General features: G+C 41.1%; 1 protein-coding gene across 2 annotated transcripts in view; it reads left to right on the forward strand.

Moving 5' to 3' along the window:
* Nucleotides 1-26,423, forward strand: part of PLEKHG1 (pleckstrin homology and RhoGEF domain containing G1) — a 196,114-nt gene that overhangs the window by 144,646 nt on the left and 25,045 nt on the right. For both annotated transcript variants that reach the window (XM_045544568.1, XM_045544567.1), the window contains exons 3-9: nucleotides 1,069-1,169; nucleotides 11,741-11,810; nucleotides 16,522-16,568; nucleotides 19,580-19,730; nucleotides 22,928-23,059; nucleotides 25,877-26,059; nucleotides 26,154-26,249. In XM_045544568.1, coding sequence (XP_045400524.1) covers nucleotides 1,069-1,169; nucleotides 11,741-11,810; nucleotides 16,522-16,568; nucleotides 19,580-19,730; nucleotides 22,928-23,059; nucleotides 25,877-26,059; nucleotides 26,154-26,249 — 780 coding nt within the window. The remainder of the gene's footprint in view (nucleotides 1-1,068; nucleotides 1,170-11,740; nucleotides 11,811-16,521; nucleotides 16,569-19,579; nucleotides 19,731-22,927; nucleotides 23,060-25,876; nucleotides 26,060-26,153; nucleotides 26,250-26,423) is intronic.

A 26,423-nucleotide genomic window follows, 5' to 3' on the forward strand; every position in this document is an offset into this window, starting at 1 on the left:
ATGCAAGAAACAATTATCTGATGGTTCTTAAATTTCAGCTTCTCTTTTCGCTAGTTGCATCTACACATGATTGTGTTTGCTGTTGGACGTTGGAATGCAGCCATGGTGCTGGGATTTTCATGGTCTGGTTGACTTTTCACAGGGCTACTTCCTCCAAGTGCCGCAGCTCGCCTTGTTACGTTTGGTAGGCAGCCATGCTGCATTGTTCAGCCCAGGGCAGGGGATGTATTTATTTTTTATTTTACGTTATTTCAGCTGTTTTCACTTTTTTCTTTATTGTCTTCTTGCCTCCTACAGAGTCCTTTTTCAAGCCGTGCTGGGTGAAAGGGGGGTGTGCTCAGTTATGAACTCTGCAGCACACAAGGGGCGGAAAGCCGTTGTCCCCTTTCTCAGCAGTTCAAATAGCTTCTCAGCCACATCACTGTAACCCACTGTGCCTCCGAAACCACGTTAGATATGTGTGGGGGCTGGTTCTGTGTTAAAATATGTAAAATAATTTCAGAGATTTTCGTGGCTCATTAACATAGCCTGTTGGCCTAAGTGAGTTATGTGCTTATTTTTTTAAAAACCTTTTAAAAAAAATAAATCAGTATTTGAGGAAGAATTTGATTCTGTACTTTAACGACACGTAGTTTTTGGAGTTAAAGGTTATATTTAAAATGATTCTGTCACATTTCAGAATTTTTATTTCTGGTTTTCTTTTATATAAATTTTAGACTGTCTTTTTATCATGTAAATCACTCAAGGAAACAGCAGACGATGTTGTTAGGCCAAAACTCTGACATTATTGGGGCTGTGGTCTTTGTATTATCCATCAAGGGAAACTCTAATACATTTGGGGAGTAGAAACATTAATGTATACCATAATTCTTTCTCCTTACTAAAACTCCCCAGCTATAAATAGGTAAGTATTATATTCATTAATAAGAGAGCAACTCTGTACTCTCAGAGCCGATGAGCCCATTAGTATAATTACTTGAAGCAGAAATGAAAGATTCATTTTGCATAATTAAAGATGACTTGTAAAAGACAGCAGTGTTTAAGGCATCCTTCTCATTGATTCCACAGGATTACCTTGACTGTATCAGGGACCAAACAAAACTTCCCCTGGGGACTGAAGAAAGATTAGCCCTTTTTGGAAACATACAGGATATCTACCACTTCAATAGGTAAGTTAATATTCAAAAGATTGGGCCAGGTGCGGTGGCTCATGCCTGTAATCCCAGTGCTTTGGGAGGCCAAGGTGGGAGGATCACTTGAGGCCAGGAGTTCGAGACAAGCCTAGGCAACATAGCAAGACCTATTCTTTACAAAAAGTTTAAAAAGCATCTGGGCATGGTGGTGTGCACCTGTAGTCCCAGCTACTCGGGAGGCTGAGGTGGAAGATCACTTGAACCCGCAAGTTTGAGGTTGCAGTGAGCTGTGATTGGGCCACTGCACTCCAGGCTGGGTGACAGAGTGAGACCCTGTCTCAAAAGTTCAAAAGATTGTTCTTAGATAGAATATGATGAATTTTTCTCAAGTGAATGCAGACTAAGAAAATGTTACCTGTAATCCATGATCCAGCTTCACAAATTTTTGTGGGTTATCATGCCATGAAGTTTTCTACCTAGAAGCATCCTTGTTTTCTTATGAGTCTCACAACTATTCAGTATTCTCTCCCTCTCCATCCTCTGGGCTCAAAGGAAAGACCCATTTGCCCTGGCAGGGCAATGACATCTTTCTTCCACAACATAACAGGAATAGGACATCCAAAAATACAAGCTTCCTTAGCCTCCAGCAGCCCCAGCTACACCAGATTTTCTATACGTTTTCCTCTGCCTGGGAGGTGGGCTGGACATGGTAACAAACAACAGATATTTTGTCATAACATATATTAATGTAATAATTTTTAAAAATAATTCAAACATTAAGTCTCTACTGTGGCAGCAGGCTCTAGGCTAGGAAATTATAATAGCAAACACAACAGGGAACTGAAAGGCATGGGAGCAAATACGTAAGTTCTTACAATATATGGATGCTTCTTGGAAGCCAAGTTAGTAGGCAGGTTAAGAGCACAGGTGCTGGTGTTCAGCTGGGTTTGCATCCCAGCTAAGCCTTGTATGTGCCTTGGGTGAGTCTCTAAAAGGAATGAAATAATTAACTCATGTCAAGTCTGCTCAAATCCTACTTTCCCACTGAGGCTCCCCAGGTATCCACACACACCCCTTTCGCCCTATTTTGCTTTTCCTCGTGCCACTCGTCCATTCTAACATGCTATATGGTTGACTTTTCTATTGTGTCTGTTGTTCCTTTGCTCCCTACTCCACTCACGGAGCACTGTGCATGGTCAGGGAGCTGTTTTGTTACTGCTCAGTGTGTGGCCTGTAGGAGACATTCACGCTTTTGTTGAATGAAAGAATGGAAATAATAGTAAAATCCCCCTCATATGGTGATTGTGACGTTTCAGTGAGCTGATACATCTGAAGTGCCAGCTAAGTGCCAGCCACAGGGTAAGCACCACAATATTAACCAACGGTGATCTTAATTTTTGTTAGTGCAAAATCCCGTTATAAAATTCTACAATGCCCTGTCGTTTTGTGACTCAACTGTAATGCAGTCTAAATCCTCCCCATCTTGGCTCACTCAAATTGGTCAGTGTGAGCTCCCTGAGGGCAGGACCCACATCTCCTTTGCCACCGTTGAATCCCTAAGACCCAGCGCAGCCTGGCCTCTGGGGGACATGTCGAATCAACTCATCCTTTCATTGTGAGAGCCCAGGATGTAAGAAATGCCAGTGTTACAACAGGATTTTTCTTTCATTTCACTCAGTAGACTTTGAAAAATAGTTTATATGTTCTGAATTAGTGTCTCTCCACCTGGGCTACACACTGGGATCACCTTGGAAGCTTTTTTAAACAATATGATGGCTAGATCCTACCTCTAGAAATTTTGGGATCCTCAGGTGTTTGTCATGTGCAGCCATGGTTGAGAAACAGTCTAGATAAAATCAATACCAGGATAAGAGAATGGAAAAAGGGCATAAAAACTGGAGTAGAGAATCCATATGTATCATACGTGTTCATTAGTAAAGTGTCGGTGTTAAAGCAGGCCCCCAATTAGCAGCTGCTGCTGACAAAATCCTGCGAGCCACTACGTGGCTTCTCCTTCCAGAGCTCACGAATGGCCCTGCAACCCAGAAAGAGGCAAGAGGGCTGGATGCTGGGAGGCCCCTGGCCAGGTCTTCTGTGGTTTGGCAGAAAGTTGCTGGTGATTGTATTTATAGGGTGCTTACTCATGCCAGAGGCCATAGGGCTTTAGATGCATTAGCACTTCATGTGCATCATATGGGCCTCTCTGACTCCAGACCCCAGGCATGGAGCCATGTGCCTTCCTGCCAGAGTGGAGCCCTGCTTTTCAGGCCATGGTTCATGAAGTTGCAGCCTACTCCAGGGGGGTTTTTTACTCCCTGGAGTTTAGCTCTTTATGTGTCACCTTATTTAAGCAAAGATTAGAATGAGTTAGCAAGAGACCTTTGCAGTGTAGCCCAGTCTGCAGAAGATGGATGACTGAGAAAGACCTTTGCATTCCTGAATCGATCCTTTGGTTTTTTTCTGTTGCTTTTCACTGAACCTGAAAATCAGACATGCCTAAAATAACCCTGAATCAGAGTGAGTGAGTACCCCGATGATATGCAAGGCGTCAATATGACACAATTGCAAGTGATTGTGTTCGTGCCTGTCCCTTATGTCAACCACATTTGTATATTCCCTGTAAATGCATTAGCTCATTTAATCCTCTTAACAGCTCTGTGAAGTAGATAGGATGCAATTATATATGTGTGTGTGTTTTATAGACGAGGAATCAATCTTACAGCATCAAAAGTCATTTGTGCAAGGACACAGAGCTAGAAATCCAATCTAGTTTATTTTGAATACCTAGTTTTGTTAAATCTCTAATACCATTCAGTTTTTAAGACTATCTTCTTGTTTTACAGTTGAATTGTCTATACTGTTTTGTCCTTCTTCATTTTTATTTCCTTTCTCTTAAACCTAGAATCTAAATTTGGAGCTCCGATGTATTTTTTTGTTATAGTTGGTCAAGCAAGGGTATTGATGTGACTTTTTATGTCAGTGCCACTTATGAATCCTTGATTATATACATTACGTCAGTTGATTTCAAAGATACAGCTATCTGGCAAATCTATGGTTGGGGCTTGAAAAAACAATTTTTAAAGTTTCTATTAGTTCAGGACCAGGTTTTTCCAAGTAATATAATAATATTATGGTCAACTAGGCAAGACTTAAATTGCTAAAATTAAAGAGGACGAAAAGAAATGGTTTTATGCTGGCCTGAAAAATTCAGCTGACTAGATTTCTTTTCTTAGGAAAGATTTCCAAAATACAAAAAAGCATAGAATGATATGTTAAACACTCATGAACCACTCCCAACTCTGTCAAAAGCCTTTCTTTGTGCCATATTTGCTTTAGAAATTTTTTGAAGCTTAAAAATATTATACATAATATTGAAGCCATTTGTAAACCCTTTCCCAGTCACGTTCTGCTTTGTGAGAATGACATACTGATGTGCTGGTAAACCAGTTCTCCGGCACAGACACAGGGAAGAGGGAATCTGGAACCAATAGTGGCTGCCAATTTCTGTGGTGTAAACACTCCCGTCACAGCAGATTTCAAGGTTCTAAGACAATGTTACTGAACTTGGATTTAAGAGACTGCAGAATTCGCTTAAGCAAATGAGTATAATCTGGCTCGGTACACCATGCACTGCAAGACTTGGTGTTTCATTCCCAAGCATGGTTTTGTTGCCATGACTATATATGTAAGTATTAATTTAAAATATGTAGCGTACTTCCACTTATTTCAACCATGGCATAAATGGTGTCGGATTTCTTTCACTCAACATTGTTTTTGAGATTTATAGCTCTAGTTCATTTAACTGCTATGTCATATCCATTGGGGAGCATCTCTTCTTGCTGCCACTCAGATTTTTGCTGTGGTTTTCTGGCTCATATCCATTGCCCATTTTTCTGTCAGGATGTTTCTTATTGTTATATAGCAGTTCTTGATGAATTCTGGCTGGTGATCTTTGTGGATTATCTGTGTTGCAAATATCTCCTAGTATGAAAGATATCTTTTAGCTTTAATTATGATTTCTTTGAGAAGTTTGAATTTGACTACACTAAATGCACTTTTTATAGTATTATAGCTTTTGTGTTTTAAAAATGTTCTCCTAATCTCAGGTCTTAAATACACTCTATGTTTCTTCCCAAAAATCTTAAAATGTTGCCTTTCACATTTGCCCTTTACCTGCCTAACATTGATGGAGGTATGGTATACAGTAGGAGCTCCAAATTCTTATTTTCATGTGGCTAGCCAGTGGCCACACCACCACTGATTGAAAAATACATCTTCTCCATACTGATTTGTAGTTCCACGTTCCTTGCATGTCACATTTTCGTGGATGTGTGGGTCTGTTTCTTGTCTCTTTGTTCTCTTTCATTGGTTATTTACCTGTTCTTCCCCTATACTACACTGTCTTGGTTTTTATAAGGTCATGTTGCTTTTCTTCAACACTAACTTAGCTTTTCTCGACTCTGCATTGTCAAATGACTTTTTTTAATTGGTTAAGTTCCTTGAAGCACTCTGTTGGAATTTTTATTGGAATTGCAATAAATTTATAGATAAATTTCATCAGAGTTGACATGTTTACAATACTGTCATCTCATCCATAAATATGTATCTCTTCAATAAAACCTTTTAAAATGTTCTTTAATAATGTTTTATAATTTCTCCGTCACATTCATACATATAACTTTTAAAACTTTACTCGTAAATACCTTATAGCTCTTGATATTATTTTGACTAGAACTTTTTTTCTGTTTTTTTAATTAGCTATTCTCATCTAGGAATGCTTTTGATTTTTTTACATGTTGATACTGTATCAAACTAACTTTCTAAACTTTCCCACTAGTTCTAATAGTGGTGTATAAATTCTCTTGGATTTCTATGTAAGCAATGATGTTGTCTGAAAATGAGAATTTTTTTATCTTCCTTTACGGTTCTTCTACCCTTTATGTCTTTTTCTTGTCTTATTGCTTTGGTTAAGTCTTCGTATACAATATTGTTTTGATGTTTGCATCCTTATCTTCTTTTTGACATAGGCAGGAATGTTTTACCATTAAGTATGATATTTGCTGGGGATTTAGATAAACACTTTTTCCTATTTTGCTAAGATTTTATTGTGAATATTATGAATATTGAATTTTATTCTTTTTAGTAGTCATATATTTTTTTCTCTTACAATCTCTATGATAGCCTTGAATCTAAGTCTCTGGTTTGGTGTCTGGAATAAATCTCCAAATGATCAAGAAAAACTGGGTTAGTTGATTTGAACCAGCCCTCTAAAATCCCAAAATGTTTTTTTACTGTCATCCAAAGAAGAAATGCCAACTTTTAAAAAATAAGTATCCCTCTCTTGGAATAGAGAAAAGTTATCTGAACTGCAATTTGAATATTTCTTTAAGAATGAAAAGTGAGGAAATAAAGACCATTCCTCCATATTGAATGTCTACTTTTAAATTTTTTTTAGCAGATTAAAATCATCCAAGCTCTCTCCCTTCCTCAAAAGATCAGAGTAAAAATTTCCTTTTTCCTTCAATTCCTTTCTTTTTTCAATATACCTGTGTTGAGTCATCACTATGTGTGAAACACTGGACGAGGTCTAACAGCATAAAGATGAATGACACCATTGTACAACGGAAGCAATAAAGTCATATGATGAAGGAAGGAACAGAATGCTTTGAGAATGCTGAGGAATGTGTTAATTTTGTCTGCAGGACTAGAGAAAGATTTTCAGAGCAAATAACATATGTCTGAAAACAAAACAAATTCTTTGGGCCATGCTTTCTTTTCCCCTTGAAATGTGAGTGAATCACGGCATACGTGCAGCAACAAGGCAAAGGGAGGTGGAACAGTTTTCTTTCTTAGTGCATTTTTATACCACCAAAATGTCTGACTTCTGCACAATGAGAGAAATGTTTTTACCGACAGATTTTTTTCAAGTGGACTTTTCCAGGCCAGTGCTAATGTATTAGTGAAGTTAATGGAACCTTTTCTGTTCCCACATGCACATGTGTCTCTGTGGATGTGACACGTGAAAGTGCAGCTGACCTAGTCAGGCAGTGGGAGAGGGAAGTGGTGTTGAGTCTGCTGTCGACCAGAAGAGGAGAGGCCCCATCCCTGAATCTCTCACCGTGTAAAAGCAGGAGAATATTCGAGGTCATAATACAGTTCCTGCTGTCAAATTCACATCAGTGGTCGGGGACTTTTCACATGGAATATGTTCTGTAAGAGAAAAGTGTCTCCTCTAATCACCCACCCAAACAAGGGACCTGAGCTCAAGTAGGAAATTTCATAATTTTTTTCTAGTTCTACTCAAAAAAAGGAAGAAATGTTTAAAATTACTCAAGGAAAAGAGAAAATACTCAAATCCTGAAGGCAAGATGACTCTAATCTACTTTTAGCTTTGAGTACAAAACACAATCCGTGGGTGGTTTCTTCCTCCTGGTGTACCTGTGCAGGTGCACGTTAGTCACGCTGATGCAATGAGAAGTCTGTAGTCTCCACCCTGTCAGGCTGGACTTCAGAAGGACCGTCCCACTTCTGGTATTTACAGAGTATTCTCAGAGGCTAATGCACTGTGTTCCAGGTCCTCACCATGCTCCCATGGTACTTCACGTATTTTTGTAGCTGGTGGTCTTCCTACACCCTCCACATTCTGCTCACCAAACTCCAGCCACAGTGGCTTCCTTTGTATACTTCACACAAGCACACACCAAGCTCATTCTGTCCTGGACTTGCAACCCCATTTCTTCAGGGACGTTCTCTTCCAAGGCTTCACATACTCAAGTATCACCCCCTCAGAGAACCATCCCTGACTGTCCCACCCTTGCCCCTCCCCCACTCCACCCCAGGTGCTCTGTCACCCTGGTCTCTTGATTTCCTTCATGTCACACAGTGCAATGTGATACTGTGTTGTGCATTCATTTGCTTGTTAACATGTATCACCCATGGTCAGAACATAAAGCACACGGGACAGGGCCTTTGTCCATCTTCTTTACTCCTATAACCTCACTGCCTCTGACCATGCTGACACGGGAGTCTTTCAGTAACTGCTTGTTGAATGGCAAGGAAACAAGGTGGGCAGGACAGCTTCACTGGGATGATAACCCCAATGGCAAGAGCATGAGAGAAATCCCATTGCTCTCTCCTCACTGTTCCCATTTTTTACTGTGTTAATCCCATTTTAGAAAGGGATTGTAAAGGAAATTCAACCAAGTAACTCAAACAATGCCTCCCAGGTGGGCAGTACCGTGTTGCAGACACCGTGGTACGAGTCTGGCCCTCAGCTTTCTTGAGCCAATCGGGAAACATATCTCTCAATAGATGTGTTTCTAATAGAGCAAAGGGCAGGGATTCGAGAGCCCTGATCCTAACTACAGCTGTGGCCTTTAATTATTAGCTGTGTGGCCTAATGTAAGCTACCTCCTTTTATGAGCCATAGATTCATCACCTTAAAATTAGGGGTTGGAACAGAAGGTGTCTGAGTTCAAGCTCAGCTCTGTTGCTCTTGAGCAATGAATGCCAGTCATTCATTTACAGGTGAGGTACACCTGGAGCCTGGGTGGGCCCCTCAAGACACTTCCCTCCTACCAGCAAGTCTACTCTGGAGATGAAATTAAAGCTCGAAAGGAGCAAGATGAGCATAAATTTAGAACATAAGGCGTTAAATATTGTCAAGGAGTATTTCTGTTAAGCTAGGAGAAGTAACATGATGGAGTCTGCTCAAAAACTTTTCTGCTCAGAAAGAGGATTTATATTGAAAGACCCAGACATAATACCTACATGCAGAGCCCTCATCCTCCAGTAATGGAACACATTGGCTCAAAAATGTTATTTCTTTGTCTGTTCTTTTTCTTAGACTTTTTCCTCTTACCTTATCCAGTATTCAGGTCACAATTGAATCACACCTATCTTTCTGTAAAAGATAATGATACAAATATCAGAACTATATTTTCCAAATGAAAAATAACCTTACAGAGTAGATGTTTTATAAGAATATTGGGAAAGGATATTTGAAATTGGGACTGTTTTAAAAGATCCTTTCAACATGCAAGATAGACCAGAGGATTTTAAAGTAACTATATAGTACATTGGTGTAGTTTCAGACTCCAACAAATCTTTAACACAGTGCGCTTAGTTTCAGTGTTTTGTCAAAGAAGGATGTCTATGCGTATCTGAAAAGACTATTAAAATACTCTCCCTTTTCAGTGCCATATCCTATATACTTCAGCCAGAACAACAGATCGTAACACACTGGGTGCGGCAGCAGGATAAGAGAATCCGCTTATGTTCCATTAAGTTAGAGATTAGAGAGTTACAAAAATATAAAACAATTCTTCTCCTGTTGCTATACTTTTGTTTTATAAAACCTAATTATTTTTCACAAAGTTATTTATATTAACATGTATTGGATTTGTTAAGTGAGTTGATAATTTTTGAATTATTTAGTTTTAACTTCTAATATAGGTAATCTAGATAGATATAATCCACATAAAGAATTGTTAAGAGTGTAAACAGATCCTGACACCCAGAAGTTTAAGAACCGCTGCCTGGGAGTGAGGAGCATCGCTTGATCAACCCCTTCCCCGCCCAGAGTTTATGATGAGCACGGTGGTGTCTCACTGTCGAACATGAAAGGACAAATGAAGATCCCCAGACTTTGAAGCAAGGCTCTTACATCAATGACAGAAGCCAAAATGGTCGAACAGGGAAAGGGAGCTGAGCAGGAAACAAAGAACAAGGAAGAAAAGTACAAACTCCTCATCATCCTATTTTTGAAGAGATGATTTTGCACTCGTGACATAAGAACAGAAACACAAGAAACATCCAAAAAGCATGTTTTTTAAAAACTTTGAAATAAAAAATCTGATGGTAGAAATGAAAAAATTTAATAAAAGGGATGAAGAAAAAGTTGAAGTCAGTCTCCAAAAAACAAGGCAATCAACAAGAAGATGGAAAACGAAGAAGAATAAGGAAAATGAGAGTATCGGAAGCGGACATCCACAAGGTGACCAAGAGGAGCTGTGACAGCGGAGAAGAGAAAAGGCGTAATTCGGGAACAGAGATCCTTACGTGTTTTGGTTCAGGATCTCTTGCATGCTTAAAATTTACTAAGGACCCAAAAGACTTTTCTGTTTGTGTTTTATTATATTTTATTTACCATGTTAGAAATAAAACTGAGAGCTTGTTAAAATATCAATTTATTTAACAATAAAAAGATTCATTGCAGTACATTGAGCCCCGCAGAGACAGCACCCAGGCAGGTAGAGCCAGATAGGCCCCGGGTGACTCTGGCCTCACTGAGGAAAAGCAACTAAACATAGGCAAAAGAGAGCCTAATACTCTGAGAGGCAAAATGTCATCGTACGCATTTTTTGTGCAAACTAGTCAGGAGGGGCACAAGAAGCAGCACCCAGACGATTCAGTCAACTTCTCAGAGATTTCTGAGAAGTGCTCAGAGAGGTGAAGACCGTGTCTGCTAAAGAGAAAGGAAAGTTTGAAGACATGGCAAAGGCTGGCAAGGCCTGTTAGGAAAGAGAAATGAAAACCTGTATCCCTCCTAATGGGGAAACAGAAAGCAAGTTCAAGGATCCCAATGCACCCGAGAGGCCTCCTCCAGCCTTTTCTTGTTCTGTTCTGAATATTACCCAAAAATGAAAGAGGAATACCCCCGCCCGTGCATTAGTGATGTTGCAAAGGAACCGGGAGAGGTGGAGTGACACTGTTGCAGGGGACAAGAAGCTGTGAAACTGAAGGAAAACTGCAAAGAGGATATTGCTGCACAAACGAGCTAAAGGAAAGCCTGAACCTTTCTACCTTCCTTCCTTCCTCCATCCCTCCCTCCTTCTTTCCTTCCTTCCTTCCTTCCTTCCTAGATGAGATCTCTCTCTGTTGCCCAGGCTAGAGTGCAGTGGCATCATCGTAGCTCACTGCAACCTCAAATGCCTGGGTTTAAGCGATCCTCCTGAGTAGCTAGGATGACAGGTGTATGCCACCATGCAAGCTAATTTAATTTTTATAGAGATGAGGTCTCACTGTGTTGCTCAGGCTGGTCTCAAACTGTTGGCATCAAGCAATTCTCCCACCTTAGCCTCCCAAAGTGCTAGGATTACAGGCCTTAGCCACCATGCCCAGCCTAGATTTACATTTGAAGAAATATATTTTCTTCCCTAGTTTATCATCGTTTAAAGCACTATCTCTGTTTATAATTTTATATTTGTTACTGTGAGTTTTCATTGAATGTCTGACTTTTCCAATGGATTGGGAACTCCATAAGACCAAGGACCATATCTCATTTTGCTAATGTATTCTTAATACTGTGCACTGTACTTGGTACCTAGGCACTATTTGACAAATGAATGAGTGTGCATGAGCATTTGTGTAGACAATAACATCTAGAAAACTTAAATGTTAGGCAAAGCTTCTCTCTGGTGGGAGAGTTACAGGTCCAACCTGTGTATGAATTCCTGCTCCACCTGGAGCAAGTCCCTTATTTTAGCCTTGGATACAATGGCAGTAGGTCCTCATCTAATCATGATTCCTTGTAAATGCAATAGAAGTGTTTAAACATCTTCAATCAGAAAACTACAATCTAATAATTCCTATTTTTTTTTTATTAGTGAACTTCTGCAAGATTTGGAAAACTGTGAAAATGATCCTGTGGCCATAGCAGAATGTTTTGTGTCCAAGGTAAGCAGGGTTCATTAATCGGGGCCAACCAAGATGGATACAGAGTACAGATTGTTTTCATTTTAAAGTTAGAATGACTGGTTTGTTCCATACTGGATGAAGGTAGCCACTGATCTGTTTTTTTATTTGTTGGTTTTTTCAACAGCAAGGAAAAAATATACTATTACTGGGAATAAGGATGATGCTAACATAGTAGCTATCCTAGAACTTGTATAGTAACTGAATTTTACTCCTTTCTAGGAAAAACTAAGCTTGGGAGAAGAGAGTCCAGAGTAGAAGAATGGTAGAAAAATCAATACATGTAAAATACCACCAAGCTAGTTATAAAATTCCAATAGAATCTACATATTTTATATATAATGTATGTGGCACTCACCTGGTCTCTATGATTACCTTTTGGGGGATAAAGAGAAGCAGAATTATTCTCCTACGTGTTAAAAATGCAGTCTCGTTTTCCTATAAGTTTGTTAAGCCACATTGATGGTTTAGAGCAATACAAGGAAAGGATTTGATTTTTAAAGCTTAAATGACAGTGAGCTCATACTCTGGACACAAATAGGAGATGGAGTTCTGAAACATACCAGGAGAGCCTTTCCTGTATTACTTTCTCAACATGCTACCTAGCATATATAGATTCCTATCTTGTTTAAATTCTCCTAAAAATTCAATAGCTTTTGTTTGGAGAACCTCTAAAAGAAGTTGTTCTGCAGCAAACCTTCATGTGGTTTCTGCAGTTATATTAATAGTTTAAAATGTACAAAGGTTTAAGCAAAGTTCGTGACAGTGCTTTGGGACCAACCGAGAATTAGCACCTCATTTAGAGCCCCAGAGTCCAGTGTGACCTGGGAGGTGTCATCGCAGTCTGACCTGGCTTCGGACTGTCCCACAGGGTCATTTCTGAAGGCTGCAGCTCCATCTGGATGGCTGTGAATCCAAACATAACACCCTGGGTTTTATTGATGTGAAGATCCTTAAAGGCAATCATCGGGCTTGTGTATAAAACTCTCCTGACTGTGTGTGTATGTTCACATGTAAAATGTTTGTGCACACATGCTTACGCATACAGTCCTTTTCACAAGTTGCCTGTGTCGTAATTGGGCAGGAATTTGCAAAAAGAGAAGGAAAATGAAAGAAGGAGAAATGGGTAAAAGATACACCGAGCATATCAAAGAAGATATGTTAAAATAACCACAGCACATAAACAACATAAAAGCTTTCGGAAACGTTTGGGCTTTTACTGGTAACTGTAATCACAAGTTGATTAAAGATGTTCCAGCATATGCTTAGGTCTCACTTAATTATTCACATAAAAGTTTGTTTATGTGCCATGGTTGCCAGCTCCCAAATCTTATTTCTCATTGTAATATTGCCAAGTTTAATTAGAAGACTGACTTCACTCCACACGTTCACGTGGAAGCAGGGAATTGTGAGAGCGCTCTTGATTCTGGCATAACCGGCTTTTCACTCAGCAACCTGAAATTTAGAAGATGTTACGTTTTCCGAAGCACAACCAGCCGCTCAGTGCTGGGGAGGAATGGAAAATTGCTTTAATTGGGAGGCCATTAATGAAAGAGGTGAAGCCGGCGGTTGACTTCTGCTTTTATCTGAATCACTGGGGCTCTGGGGCTTACCCAGACTCATCTTTGACCTTGCTCGCGCTGTGGTATGTGTAGGTTACAGAAGTCCGTACCCACTCACAGAAGAAAAAGAAGGAGCTAGCAGTTCTCTTGATGGACAGAAATTAAAGTTCCCTACCTGGCAGGCTCAGCCTTCTTCCGGTGAACATTCGTCTGCTCTTAGGACGCTGGGAACACCAGGAACAGCCCGCTTTGTTTGGCTGCCCTCACCTCCGCCCTCACGTCCGTCCCTCATCCTGACTCACCCGGCAGGGCTGACCCTGGGCAGCGTTTAGGAGAGAGGGGGATTTGCCTTCAGAGCCTCAACCTCCCCTTCGCCGCCACCTCTCCCCAGCTGCGTGGCCCTCTGCCCGCGGCTGCCTTTCTCCTTTCGGGGCGCAGCCAGTAAGCACGTGTGCACACACCCCACCAACTTAGTGAAATCGTCCTCAAGAAAGTGCTGATATTGGATGTTCCATATTATTAGAGTGAATTCAAGTCAAGGTCACCTTGCCCGTATGCTGTTTACTTATTAAGCCTTTCCCATAGTGTCCAGTGAAAATGTCTCAGGAATCAAAGAGGGAGAGAGTGACTGTGTGGCAGAAGAAACCTAAAGTCATACATGGTGCTTTAGTCTGGCTACCTATTCAATGAGTATTTGCGGGCCCTGTGTGCTCAGCTAGTCACTGAGCCCTGACTGTCTTATATCTTGGCACTTTCATTATTGTCTCATTTCTACATCATCTCTAATTACCATTTGAAAGAGGCTAATAATTAGAAGGAAATATCCATTTTTGTATAATTTCTATGTTGTATAATTTCTGTGTTTCTATAACATGCTCCCCTAAGCACTTCTTAAAAGGATTTGGCGTGGCGTGTTTAATAATTAATAGCATTTAAGGATCTAACTAACTAGAGGCTGTTGATTTTTGGGTGAAACCATTGTTAATAAGGTCCACAGACCTTCTGAAACCTGCATTTGATTCTATATGAAGAATAAATAGCTGATTTAAATCAAAAACCTCTCATTTAAGATAGGAATAGAGCCCTGGTGGGTCTTACACTTTTTCAGAATAAAAAGGGTCACATATGAATCCAGCATGAAGTGGCTTCAAAGGTAAAAGGAAGTGAAAAGTCAAAAAGAGCAAAATGTGGCACTCCCCCAAAATTGTCTGTGGTTCTTTCAAAAGGTAATTTCATTTTAGATTTTGTAAGAGCCAGTAATTCACTGGGCTCAAATTAGTTTTTCTGACTGACTGTGTTAAAATCAAAAGTTTAAAAGCCTAGCTTTGGCCACTTCCCCTACCTATTTACCTCTTTCCCTTGGCAGTGTGAGGAAAAATTGCGAAAAATGGAAATCTACCAAAAAGATGACTGGCTGTCTCTAATGGAAAACTAAGTGTTTTCCAGTTTATCCCTCCAGATTACATAACTCAGTGGGGTCTCTGCATCTTTCATCCTCTTTGAACCTTTTTACAACTCCGTAAATTTTAGATAACTGGTAGCAAGGTGAATGATTCTTGACCACAGACATGCAAATGAATTCTGATCCACAGAAGAACAGTTGATTTCTTTGTGCGCCCATCCCCATGGAAGAAACCAGTTTTGTATCTATTTGTAAATTCATTTCAGCATTTGTCATTGACCTACCTGAGCGTGATACTTTTAGTTCTCCTTTGATCTGGTTATGATGTCTTATTGTTCTCCACATTAGTGGATTAAATAAGATCTTTTTTTTTTTTTTTTTTTCCTGAGACTGGGTTAGAGTGAGTGCCGTGGCATCAGCCTAGCTCACAGCAACCTCAAACTCCTGGGCTTCAGCGATCCTACTGCCTCAGCCTCCCGGGTAGCTGGGACTACAGGCATGTGCCACCATGCCCGGTTAATTTTTGCTATATATATTTTAGTTGGCCAGATAATTTCTTTATATTTTTTTAGTTGAGACGGGGTCCCACTCTTGCTCAGGCTGGTCTCGAACTCCTGACCTTGAGCGATCCACCCGCCTCGGCCTCCCAGAGTGCTAGGATTACAGGCGTGAGCCACCATGCCCGGCCTAAATAAGATCTTTTGACAGTGTTCATTTTATATTTGCGTGGAAGTCATGATTCCACCTTTTCCAAAAATTATCCTTTGGTGAGCAATTATTAACATTTCCTAATATCTGATAATATTATGAGGCATCTGAATGATGAACATAGCCATGGAAGTAAAAAGAGATTTTAGGGAACTGGGAATAAATGATAGCAAAAGGCGCACTTGTTAGTTGAACATTTATTGCATTTGCAGCACTGCTGCCATGCTAGATGGGAGAGATGAGTAAACTTAGATCCTGCTCGCAAATAACTTTCAGTTTAGTAGGACAGGAGGAATTCAGTAGTTCAACAAATATTATGTGCCTGATGAACACAGTATGTGGCCCCTAACCCAAAGGAACTCACAGCTTATTGTGGAAGACAGATGAACAGAAAATGTTACTATCGTTTGGTAAATGCTACAAGAAAGGTAAATACTGGGTGTTGTGGAGCCCAGAGTAGGGAGCAGTTGGTTCAACCTAGGAAGGTTCCTTGGGAGAAATAAAGCCTAAAACTCAATCTCAAGGGAGTTTTAGTGGCTGTCCAGTGGAAAGTGAGGGAAAGACAGTGGGCAGAGAAAACTTGCATACCCAAGGACTCGAAATTACAGCAGCAGTTTTCTCGTGCCTGGCACATACTTCCAACGTGTTCTTACCACGTGATGTTCAAATCATCTTCTCTTTCTGTCCTATGCTGCATATCCACCAGAGGACTATGAGCACTTTGGGGCAGAAACTTTCTTCTCATCCCTTTCCTGTTTGTCCTCAGATTCATTGTAACACAGCTGATGCTCAATAAATGTTTATTGGACTCAAATGGGGTCAAGTGTGTGGATTCTAGGTACAGGACAAGGTATTAATAGAAAAATAGGCATAGGTGATGCCACAGGGGCTCGGGAGATGGGCCAGTGTGATTAGAAAAACAAATGTAAAGGCCTGAATGCTATTTCTTTTTATTGTTTTTAAATGAATGTTGATGTCTGTGCGTTCTTCGCCTATAAAAATCTCTTTTGTTTGTTCACAGAGTGAAGAGTTCCACATTTATACCCAGTACTGCACTAACTATCCAAGGTATGGGGCAGGAACAAGCAGGCGTACTTTTGCTCACTTTCACATTGTTCCAAGTCAGTCGGTCCCGTGTCTGTGGGTTGGGCGCTGTATGCCTGGCCCTGTGCCGAATGCTACGGGAAGAATGCAAAACGTGCTGAGAACAGATTACAGGGGACCCAGACATTGATTCGGGCTTTGTGGCTCCCAGCAGAGGCAGGGTAGGGAAACATTCTGAAAGACTTTGTAGGAGACTAAAAAGATTGCTAAGCATCTCCAAAGAAAAACCAAGTGAGCCAGTTGCACCAGGCTGTAAGCCTGGTCTGTGAAGCCTTTTCTATGCGTGCCATGTTTTTAAGAATTTGGGAAATACTGCTAGTGAGCTTATATAATCTAGCTGGGGAGAAAATATGTTTTATGTTTGCTATGTAAGTTTTATGAACCATATAGTTTTATGGAGTTTGGAGAAAGGACACAGGAGGATTTTAGTCTCCTCCTCTTAATGTTGGTCAGAATATTGTGCCATGATGATTTATTTGGTTGGTGGCCAACCATGCATCTCCCAGGTTTCCCTGAAAAAAAAAGCAAATAACAAAAAACCCACATGCATATTAGAGCATTTACCATAGATCCTTATCTATAGACTCACCCATCATTTACAGTTTCACTTAAGCAATTTTCCCTGCTAAAGTATTTGTTTCCACCTCAATAATGAGGCTATCAGGAAATTGTAGGAGGCCCCAACTAAATCCCATGGTCCTTAAGCCAAAAACAAGCTTGCACCACACCCGAATTCAGAGAAATCACAGAATCAGCCCTCAATTCCTCCACAAAATTTCTTCCTGAAGAAAGGAAAAAACATTCAGACTCTGAAGAATCCACAAAGTTCTAGACTGATTATCAGAATCTAAAATAATGGGCTTGTGTAGGAGATTGTGTCTGTGTAAATTTAATTATCAATATACCGTTTGAAGAAATAACTTCTCTATATGAATTCCAAAGTTGCAAATTCAGAAGATTTTCTGACTTACTAAGAAAGAAGAGTACAAAACAAATGCAGTCTTTTGATATGCTAGGCTGCTTCCAAGTCAAGGGAAAGGCAAAATCATTTGTGCAAGAATATTTTTAAGAGCCTGTCATTCACGGAGCACTGTTGCAAGGTTGATCTATATTGGCAGGAAAGAGGAACAAACATCTCTTGACTTCAAGCAGTTCATATTCTTTTGAGGGTGAGAACTCAACTAAATGCAATAGTGGACTAGCGTGTTAAATAAATGTGAATTAATATAGGACAGAGTCAGTAATGTGTAATATAATAGAAGCTAAAGATACCCAAAGTAGGAAGTAATCAGTCCCAGTGAGGATAGTTAAGGATAATTTTCTGGAGGAAGCAAGGGTTTTTTGTTATTGTTGTTTTATTCTGAGTCTGACTTTGAAGAAACATGTTAGCAGAGAGGTGCTCAAAAGGTGTTCTCAGTGAAAGAAGAAGGCATGTCCGGTTCTTGCCCGATTGTATGCTTTTCAGATTCATAGGGAAATACTTTCTCTTGCCCCGTCCTCTACAATCAATTTGCTGTCTGAGGCCCGACAGTGCTTTTCCCCTGTCTTAACAAACCACAAGTGCCAGGTGTTTGGGCCCATCTGACAATGTTTCTTCCCCCTTTGGATCCAGGCTGGTGATATTAAATGTCAGCACACCTTGACAGGTGTCCACTTTCTTCATACCAGTCACACCCCAGTGACTTTCCTGTGAAGAGACACAAACCCCCACCTCCCTCCCTCCCCCAGGGAGGGGCACAAACCTGGTCAGGTCATTGTCCTCAGATGCCTGCCCACGCCCCAGACTTCTGGGAACTGGGAGCCGAGTGTGCTCCCAGTTTGTCACAGGTCCTTATTCTTGAGCAAGAGCTCGAGCCTTCAGGTGGCCAAAGAGCTACACAGTGGCTGATTCTGATTCTAAAGAACCTTAGAAAAGTTCCCAGGTTACCTTATGTAGCCAAATTTTGAAATCTCAACTCAAGGAGGAAATCGGTTTGAACAGATATTTCTCAAAGCAGATGGGCCTAAAAAGGTTTCTAATGGCTTAAGTGTGAGACTTCTGTTTACCTTCCTTTCATGGAATCTTATGTTGTTCTTTGGCTCTATATGATTTTTTCCAATTAGTCCTGGAAATATATTACTCACTTGGGTAGAAAGGGACTGAAATTATTTCCACCTGCTTCCTTCTACATTATGAAGCCATAAGATCTTAATTTACGTGTGTGTGTGTGTGTGTGTGTGTGTGTGTGTGTGTGACCGTACAAGCCTGTTAGCTTGCTTTATGTATAAGACACGAACGTTGTTTCAACCGTTCCCTTAAGATGTTTGGGGGCTAGATGAGTTACCTGGGGTTGGGGGAGGGAGGAGCTGGGTAGAGAAGAAATTCTCACCCATGTTTTGAATACCCTGCACTGAGGCACACTCCATAGGAGTAAGGCCATCTAGCTTTTCCAGAAGCTGTATTAGGAGTAAGGAGAACCAGTTGGAGGTGGAAAGGGAGATCTGTTCAAAAATCCGCAAAGGGAAGTTAACCATGGGAAGAGGTCTCCAAGGAGGGCCACCACATAAGGTCACGTGGTCTGTGCATCATATAAAGTGACCAGCAGAGGGAGTAACAAATGCCCTGGCAGGGGGCTCAACCTGCTGGCAAGAGGGAACTCCTTTTTCTTAGTACAAAGGTGCCTACTCCTTATACTCTAACCCATGCAAACTGAATACAGACATGCAAAGTGAGCGCCGCATAGTGGGGGCTGAAATCCCACTCAAATACCTGGGCAGCCTTGGAGCTACTCTCACTGGGCACGGGACCTTTTTCTAACTCCCCCTCCCAGAGGGATGCTTTATCTAATCTGCCCACAGGCCTGCTAGTCTGGCTATAGGTCTGTGGCTACCCTACCCGTTTTAGGGCATTTACACTTAACAACTGGCATTTAAAACTTGAATACCCGTGTAAAAAAGCATTGTGATTTAGATAAAAACATTTACTCTTCTTGCAGATCAGTGGCTGTGCTCACAGAGTGCATGAGGAACAAGATCCTGGCCAAATTCTTCAGGGAACGTCAGGAAACTCTGAAACTCTCGTTGCCTCTGGGGTCCTATCTCTTGAAACCAGTTCAGCGGATTCTCAAGTATCATCTCCTTCTGCATGTAAGTTTCTGCCTGCGCTCGAGAACTTGCCAGGCGATGGGGATTTTCTGTGTATATATTAAGTTTGGAGAAAAAATACCAGAAAAGGCTATGGACATATGGAAATGTTTTCCACACTCATATTTTACAAGTGACTAATCTGCTTTGAGGAATTAGAGATACTCATATTCTAGGCCTGGAGCCCCATTGACAACAGCCAAGTAAAGAGATTAATTTTAGCTCTGATTCTGGTCGGGCTTAGGAGTGCCTCGCACTGGGCAGTGACAGTTTCAGCAGGGAGCTATCTTCTAAATGAAAAACAGACTGTTTAATGTTTTGTTTTATTTCCATGAGCCCCAATTCAGTAAGCAGCTGGGAGGCAGGAAGGGCTATTTGTCATAGATTGGCTTTTGTATGAGAGCAAAGAGAAAGGGGCTGAAAGGGCGAGGACAGATGAGCAGTGTGGTGAGTGATCTCCCAGCCGGGCTCAGCCTCACCCCGGGATATCTTTATATTCTTTTCCACCACTCTCACAAAATTCAAGGAGGCTTTGGAAACAAAGATAGTCGTAGCTCTCAAATTCTCACTTCTTATCCTCTAAGGAAGTTGATATAAATGGAAAAAGGTTTTATCAAGGTGATCTTCATTCTGTAAGGAGGACTCGCTCACTTTTCGACAGCAGAGAGACAGTGTAGCATAGCAGACTGATTCGGAACGGGGCTCCGGGGCAGGACCGGGTCCAAATCCTATAAATTGTCCACATTCACTGTGGCTTATACATTAAAAGTCCATTTTTTAAAGGGATTCGAATCCTGAGCACCTCTCTGTCAACATGCCTGTAGTTCACAGGTTTCTCTTCTTAAATGATTCCAGGTTTCCAACTTGCATCATCATTTCAGGTTTGCTCAGTTCACACACATTTAAAATTTTAAGAATTTTGACGGTCCAGCTTTACCAGAAATTCCTTAGCTTTGTCTCTTTGTCTGGGTGGCTCATCTCTGGGGATTCTTATATCCTATGAAGCCACATCAGAGATATTACTTTAATTTTTAAATTGATCCTAATGTCCTCTCGGATTTAGTGGGATTAATTAGCTGCATCCAAATAATTCTTAAATAAATAATATCTGTCCCAAGACAAATCTCTGTTGAACCCTGTTAATATGACATCTAAGCCTAGTGTGTCTCAGTAATCCCTAATGTGGTCTTCTAGACAAGGAGATGGCCACCAATCAAAAGTCTGCGATCTCAGTGAAGCATGTGAGACAAGTCAAGATCCTTACAAAAAGTTAATTAATAGGAAAAACAGCCCTTACCCTCTATGTTAAGAGCTAGCAATGAAGAAAAAAGAGAAGAACAGTATTTGGATTAATCCAAAACTGACTTTTGGTTGCCTTTGAAGTCTTTTTTGCTCTTACAGTTGATTAGAGTGTTCCCTCTGTCATTCACATCATGTCACAGTTGCATACCATGCATGAAACTCCCCTCCCCCCCAGGAATAGCCTCTGTACTTCTCAGTCTGTTTGACGAACAGAATTGCCTCTCAGGCTAAATGAAGGAATTATTATTTTTTTTTAATTTGCCATTGATCTTGAACTTACCCTGGGAGTCATTAGTTTCATTAGTATGGTTTCACAGGGCCTTTTCAACAGCTGAGTCTGAATATGGAAAGTAAATATAATTTCCTTTCCCATTTCTAGCTAGATAAAAAACTTGAGTACTCGGTAAACAAAGATTTATGAAGTGTTACTATAATATAATAGAATGTTGCCCAGCCTGGTCTCAAACTCCTGAGCTTGAGTGATCCTCCCACACCAGCCTCCCAAGTAGCTGGGACTACAGGTTCACATCATCACTGCCGGGGTCTTGCTATGTTGCCCAGGCTGGTCTTGAATTCCTTGCCTCAAGTGATCCTCCTGCCTCAACCTCCCAAAGTGCTAGGATTACAGGCATGAGCCGTGGTGCCTGACTCTGTTGTTGGTTTTAAGGAGATGTAGCTTCAATTTAATAAGCATTTATTGACCACAGAGCTCTTTGCTAGGCATTGTGGAGACGATAAAGAAACAAAGGAACTATGTATAATAGTCTCTATCTTCGAGGAGTCTAGGGACAGGTATTTTACGTGCTCAGAAGAAGTAGAACAAAGATCATGTCCCTCTCTCTTGTCCCTGGGATTATGGACCTCCAGTGCTAAGATGAGTGCTAATGTAACATACTTCCGACCGTCAGAGAATTGAATACTTGAACCATGGGAGGTCTTTCAACACTGAAGGCTTGTCTTTAGTGAACTTCATTTGGGCTTTAAAACCTTAACTACATGAATATGCACTTGCTATAGAGATTTTTTTTGAAGATAATGTCCACCATATTTTTGAATCTGTTACATATTAACAGATACGTAACAGATTCAACAGATATGTACAGGTCCTGTGTGAAACATTTGTTCCCTGTGGAAGAAAAAATAATAAAGTATGTTTTTTATCTTGTAAGAGTGAAACCTATATTGCTAAGAACTGTGTTACATTGGCCACCAGGAAGCTCAGAACTCTATAGCTTATAATATCAATTCTCATATCTATTATAATAACTATATCTCTGTAAGACTTAATGGGCCATGTACATCTTTGATCCTCTTTGTCCTGGAATTCTATTCTACTTTTGTTTTTCTTTTTTTTTTAAGGGTAGATTTATTTATTTATTTATTTAGACAGAGTCTCACTCTGTTGCTCAGGCTAGAGTGCTGTGGTGTCAGCCTAGCTCACAGCAACCTCAAACTCCTGGGCTCAAGTGATCCTTCTGCCTCAGCCTCCCAAGTAGCTGGGACTACAGGCATGCGCCACCATGCCCAGCTAATTTTCTGTATATATTTTAGCTGTCCATATAATTTCTTTCTATTTTTAGTAAAGACAGGGTCTCGCTCTTGCTCAGGCTGGTCTTGAACTCCTGAGCTCAAACAATCTGCCCGCCTCGGCCTCCCAGAGTTCTAGGATTACAGGCGTGAGCCACGGCACCCGGCCTACTTTTGTTTTTCTTATCCCTGTTTTTATTCCCATCTTACCATTATTTTGCAGGTATTTCTGGCCTCAAAATCTTAAGGAATGATGGTAGTATGTAAATAAAATAAGCAAAAGTAAAACATAAGGAACTAATCATAGAGGTGCCATTTGTTTCATTGGCTATATGAGAAAAAATGGAAATTAACTAGTTTTTTTTTTTAAGGAAATAGAAAATCACCTTGATAAGGACACAGAAGGCTATGACGTGGTGCTTGATGCCATAGACACGATGCAGCGAGTAGCCTGGCACATCAATGACATGAAGCGGAAACACGAGCACGCAGTTCGGTTACAGGTGAGCCTATGAGGCATCAGTGCCCATCAGTGGTGTTGGTACACTGACTTGTTATCCTTTTCTAAATCAAATATTAAGGCGGCTCAAGTATTGCACTTCTCATGGTGTTCAGTATCGTTCAGTATTCAAGAAAGGTCAGAACACCAATAATACTGATCATTGTTTAGTACGGCTATTTAATAGAAAGTTACATTGTCACTTTTAAGCTATAGTTTGCTCACAGCCCCTTTGATGACCCAAGTTAAAAATTTGACTCTCCCAAAGCCTTTTATTAAATATAAATTAGTAATTCTTGTTGAAAAAAACAGTCTCTAAGACATTCGAAGGCTTTTTTCAGCCTGTATTCCTCTCTCACTGGTTACTGCAGAATCACAAGATGGTGTAGATGTGGCCATAGGCAAGGGACTTCAGACTAAGGGCAGTGAAGGCTGGAACCAGCTCCTTTGCAGTCTCACTTGGGACATGACTTCACGTCATTTTAGTTTCCTCATTTTTCAAATAATACAGAGAAGAAGTTTGCTAAGGTTCCATCCAGCACTAAAATTTTGAGCCCTAAATCCTTGGAAACTTTATTTATTTATTTTTTTTTGAAAGATAGTCTCACTCTGTCATCCAGGCTGGAGTGCTGTGGCATCATCACAGCTCACTGCAACCTCCAACTCCTGGGCTCAAGTGATCCTCCTGCCTCAGCCTCCCAAGCAGCTGGGACTACAGGTGCCACCACGCTTGGCTAATTCTTCTATTTTTAGTAGAGATGGGTCTTGCTCTTGCTCAGGCTGATCTTGAACTCCTGAGCTCAAGCAATCCTCCCACCTTGGCCTCCCAGACTGCTTGGGAACTTTTGATAGATTCTGGGCCAGTGATCATGTCCTAGGCACCTCAAAAGATATACTATTAAAAACAAAACAAAATGCTGCATGGGCCCAGAGGTCAGTTCCAGGCTCCTGAGTGTCCCTAAAGTGAGACAGAAAAGCCCACAGTGACTGCATGCTATGCAGAGCAGCCAAGCCTATCTCTGGAAAAAAGATACATTATTTGGCTCAAAAGTCAGAATAAATACTAGGTTTCAGGTATAGGCAGCCAGAGCATGGTGTGATACCATTGACTATCAAAACTTGGAGGAAGATGACATTCTAATCTTCCAGACCACTTTTATTTTTTGCAGCAGTAACAAAAAGTTTAACACTTTATCATTCGAGCATTTTGCAAACATAATGTTGACATCTATTGCCATACAGTCATCTCCTCTTATCTGCAGCTTCACTTTCTATAGTTTCAGTCACCTATGGTCAACCAAAGTCCAAAAATAATAAATGGAAAATTCTAGAAATAAACAGTTCATAAGTTTTAAATTGCACGCCATTCTGAGTATTGTGATGAAATCTCATGCTGTCCTTCTCCCTCCCACCCGGGACATGAACCAGTGTATCCATGCTGTCTACAGCTGTCAACTTAGTAGCCAGCTTCGTTTTTATTTATTTTTTTCTGTCTCCCCACCCCACCAGCTTGGTTTTTAGATCAACTGTTGAGGTATCACAGTGCTTATGTTCAAGTCAACCTTATTTTAATGAATAATGGCCCCATAATGCAAGAGTAGTGATGCTGGCATATTGTTATAATTGTTCTATTTTATTATTAGTTATTATTAATCTCTTACTGTGCCTAATTTATAAATTAAATTTTATCATAAGTATGTATGTATACAAAAAGGCATAGTATAATAGGGTTTGGTGCTATGTATGGTTTTGGGCATCCACGGGGGATCTTGGAATGTATCCCCTGCAGATAAGGGGCAGCAGGGTGGGGGTGACTACTGTATCTGGAAATGGCTAAAGGGCTGGTTTTTCATATGAATCTACTTGGCATTCTCAAGTCACTGCTAAATCAGACTGGGGTTCAAACTTATCTCTATTTCTACCCATTTCTATTTTCAACCAGTGAAGTTTCTGACTATCATATAGGTTCCTTAATTAAATGGTGCTTGTGAATATTTCTACTTTTCAAAATAATTTTTAAAAGGCTTCCTTTAAAAATGATGATTTTTTTTTTCTTCCCCCCATGACGGGTTCTCACTATGTTGCTCAGGCTGGCCTAAGACTCCTGGGCTCGAGTGATTCTCAGCCTCCCAAGTAGCTGGGACTATGTGCCACTGCACCTAGCAAAAAATGCTGATAGTGATGTATGGTGAATCCCAAAGAAATGTCAGTCGTCAGTCATGTTATCAATCTATATTTATCAAGTTCTGTTAAAACACTAAAACATAAGTTAGGGGCAAAGAAAGGTTCATTTCCTTTCCCCCAAATAAACGAATTTAAAATCAGGAAAATTCTGAGAAAGTGTCTCTTGGGTAATTTTACACAGGCTCTAGTTTTGAGCTACTTATATGCAATATAGACCTCAGTATCTGGAAGAAAGTTTTCAAGTCAACAGCTCTGAAGGTTTTCAACCAGAGAAGAGGGGGTGAGAAAGTCAAGAGAAGGAAGCCTGTGTCAGAAGGTCCCAAACCGGTTTGTGGGGGGCCTGACCTAGCTTTTGAAAGATGTACCTGCTGCTGCCAGCCACAGCACAGGGATTATTAGATGATAGAAATAAGTAGTTGGCAACTTATCAACTAGCAGCTTGATTCATTTCCGTCAACCCTAAGAGACACCACTCATAAACGCAGATTTATGTCGTAGACCATTAGATACCAAGTAGGCCATCAGACCCTGTTGTGGACCATTAGTCACCGTTCGTGAGACTCCACAGATGGGCCACCAGGTCCTTGTGCCTTGCTTCCGTGTCCTGTTGAGTCCCGTGGCCCGCTCCCTTTCCCAGGAGATACAGAGTCTGCTCACTAACTGGAAGGGGCCAGACCTGACCAGCTACGGGGAACTGGTGCTCGAGGGCACCTTCCGCATCCAGCGAGCCAAGAACGAGCGGACGCTCTTCCTGTTTGACAAGCTGCTCCTCATCACAAAGAAGAGAGACGACACGTTTACATACAAAGCCCACATCCTGGTAGGTCCGAAGGCCGGTGGGTGGCAGGCGAGGACGCTGGCTGGTTCCGTCGGGCCCCGAGCGCGCCTCACCCGGTCCGCTCTCTCCGCTCCAGTGCGGCAACCTCATGCTGGTGGAGGTGATCCCGAAGGAGCCGCTCAGCTTCAGCGTCTTCCACTACAAGAACCCCAAGCTGCAGCACACGGTTCAGGTAACGGCGGGGCCCTGGCCTCCTTCCGAGCCTTCCCCGCTTTGTGAACCGTGAGTGCCCTGAGCCAGCAGGCCTTTCCAGAGCTTTCTGGCCGCATGGCGCGTTCTCCCGCCTTATCGGAGGGTGTGTGCGGGGTGGAGCCCTGAGTTGTCTGACTGTGCGACTCTGTCCCTG

This window comes from Lemur catta, chromosome 2, assembly GCF_020740605.2.
Source record: "Lemur catta isolate mLemCat1 chromosome 2, mLemCat1.pri, whole genome shotgun sequence".
Classification (NCBI taxonomy): domain Eukaryota; kingdom Metazoa; phylum Chordata; class Mammalia; order Primates; family Lemuridae; genus Lemur; species Lemur catta.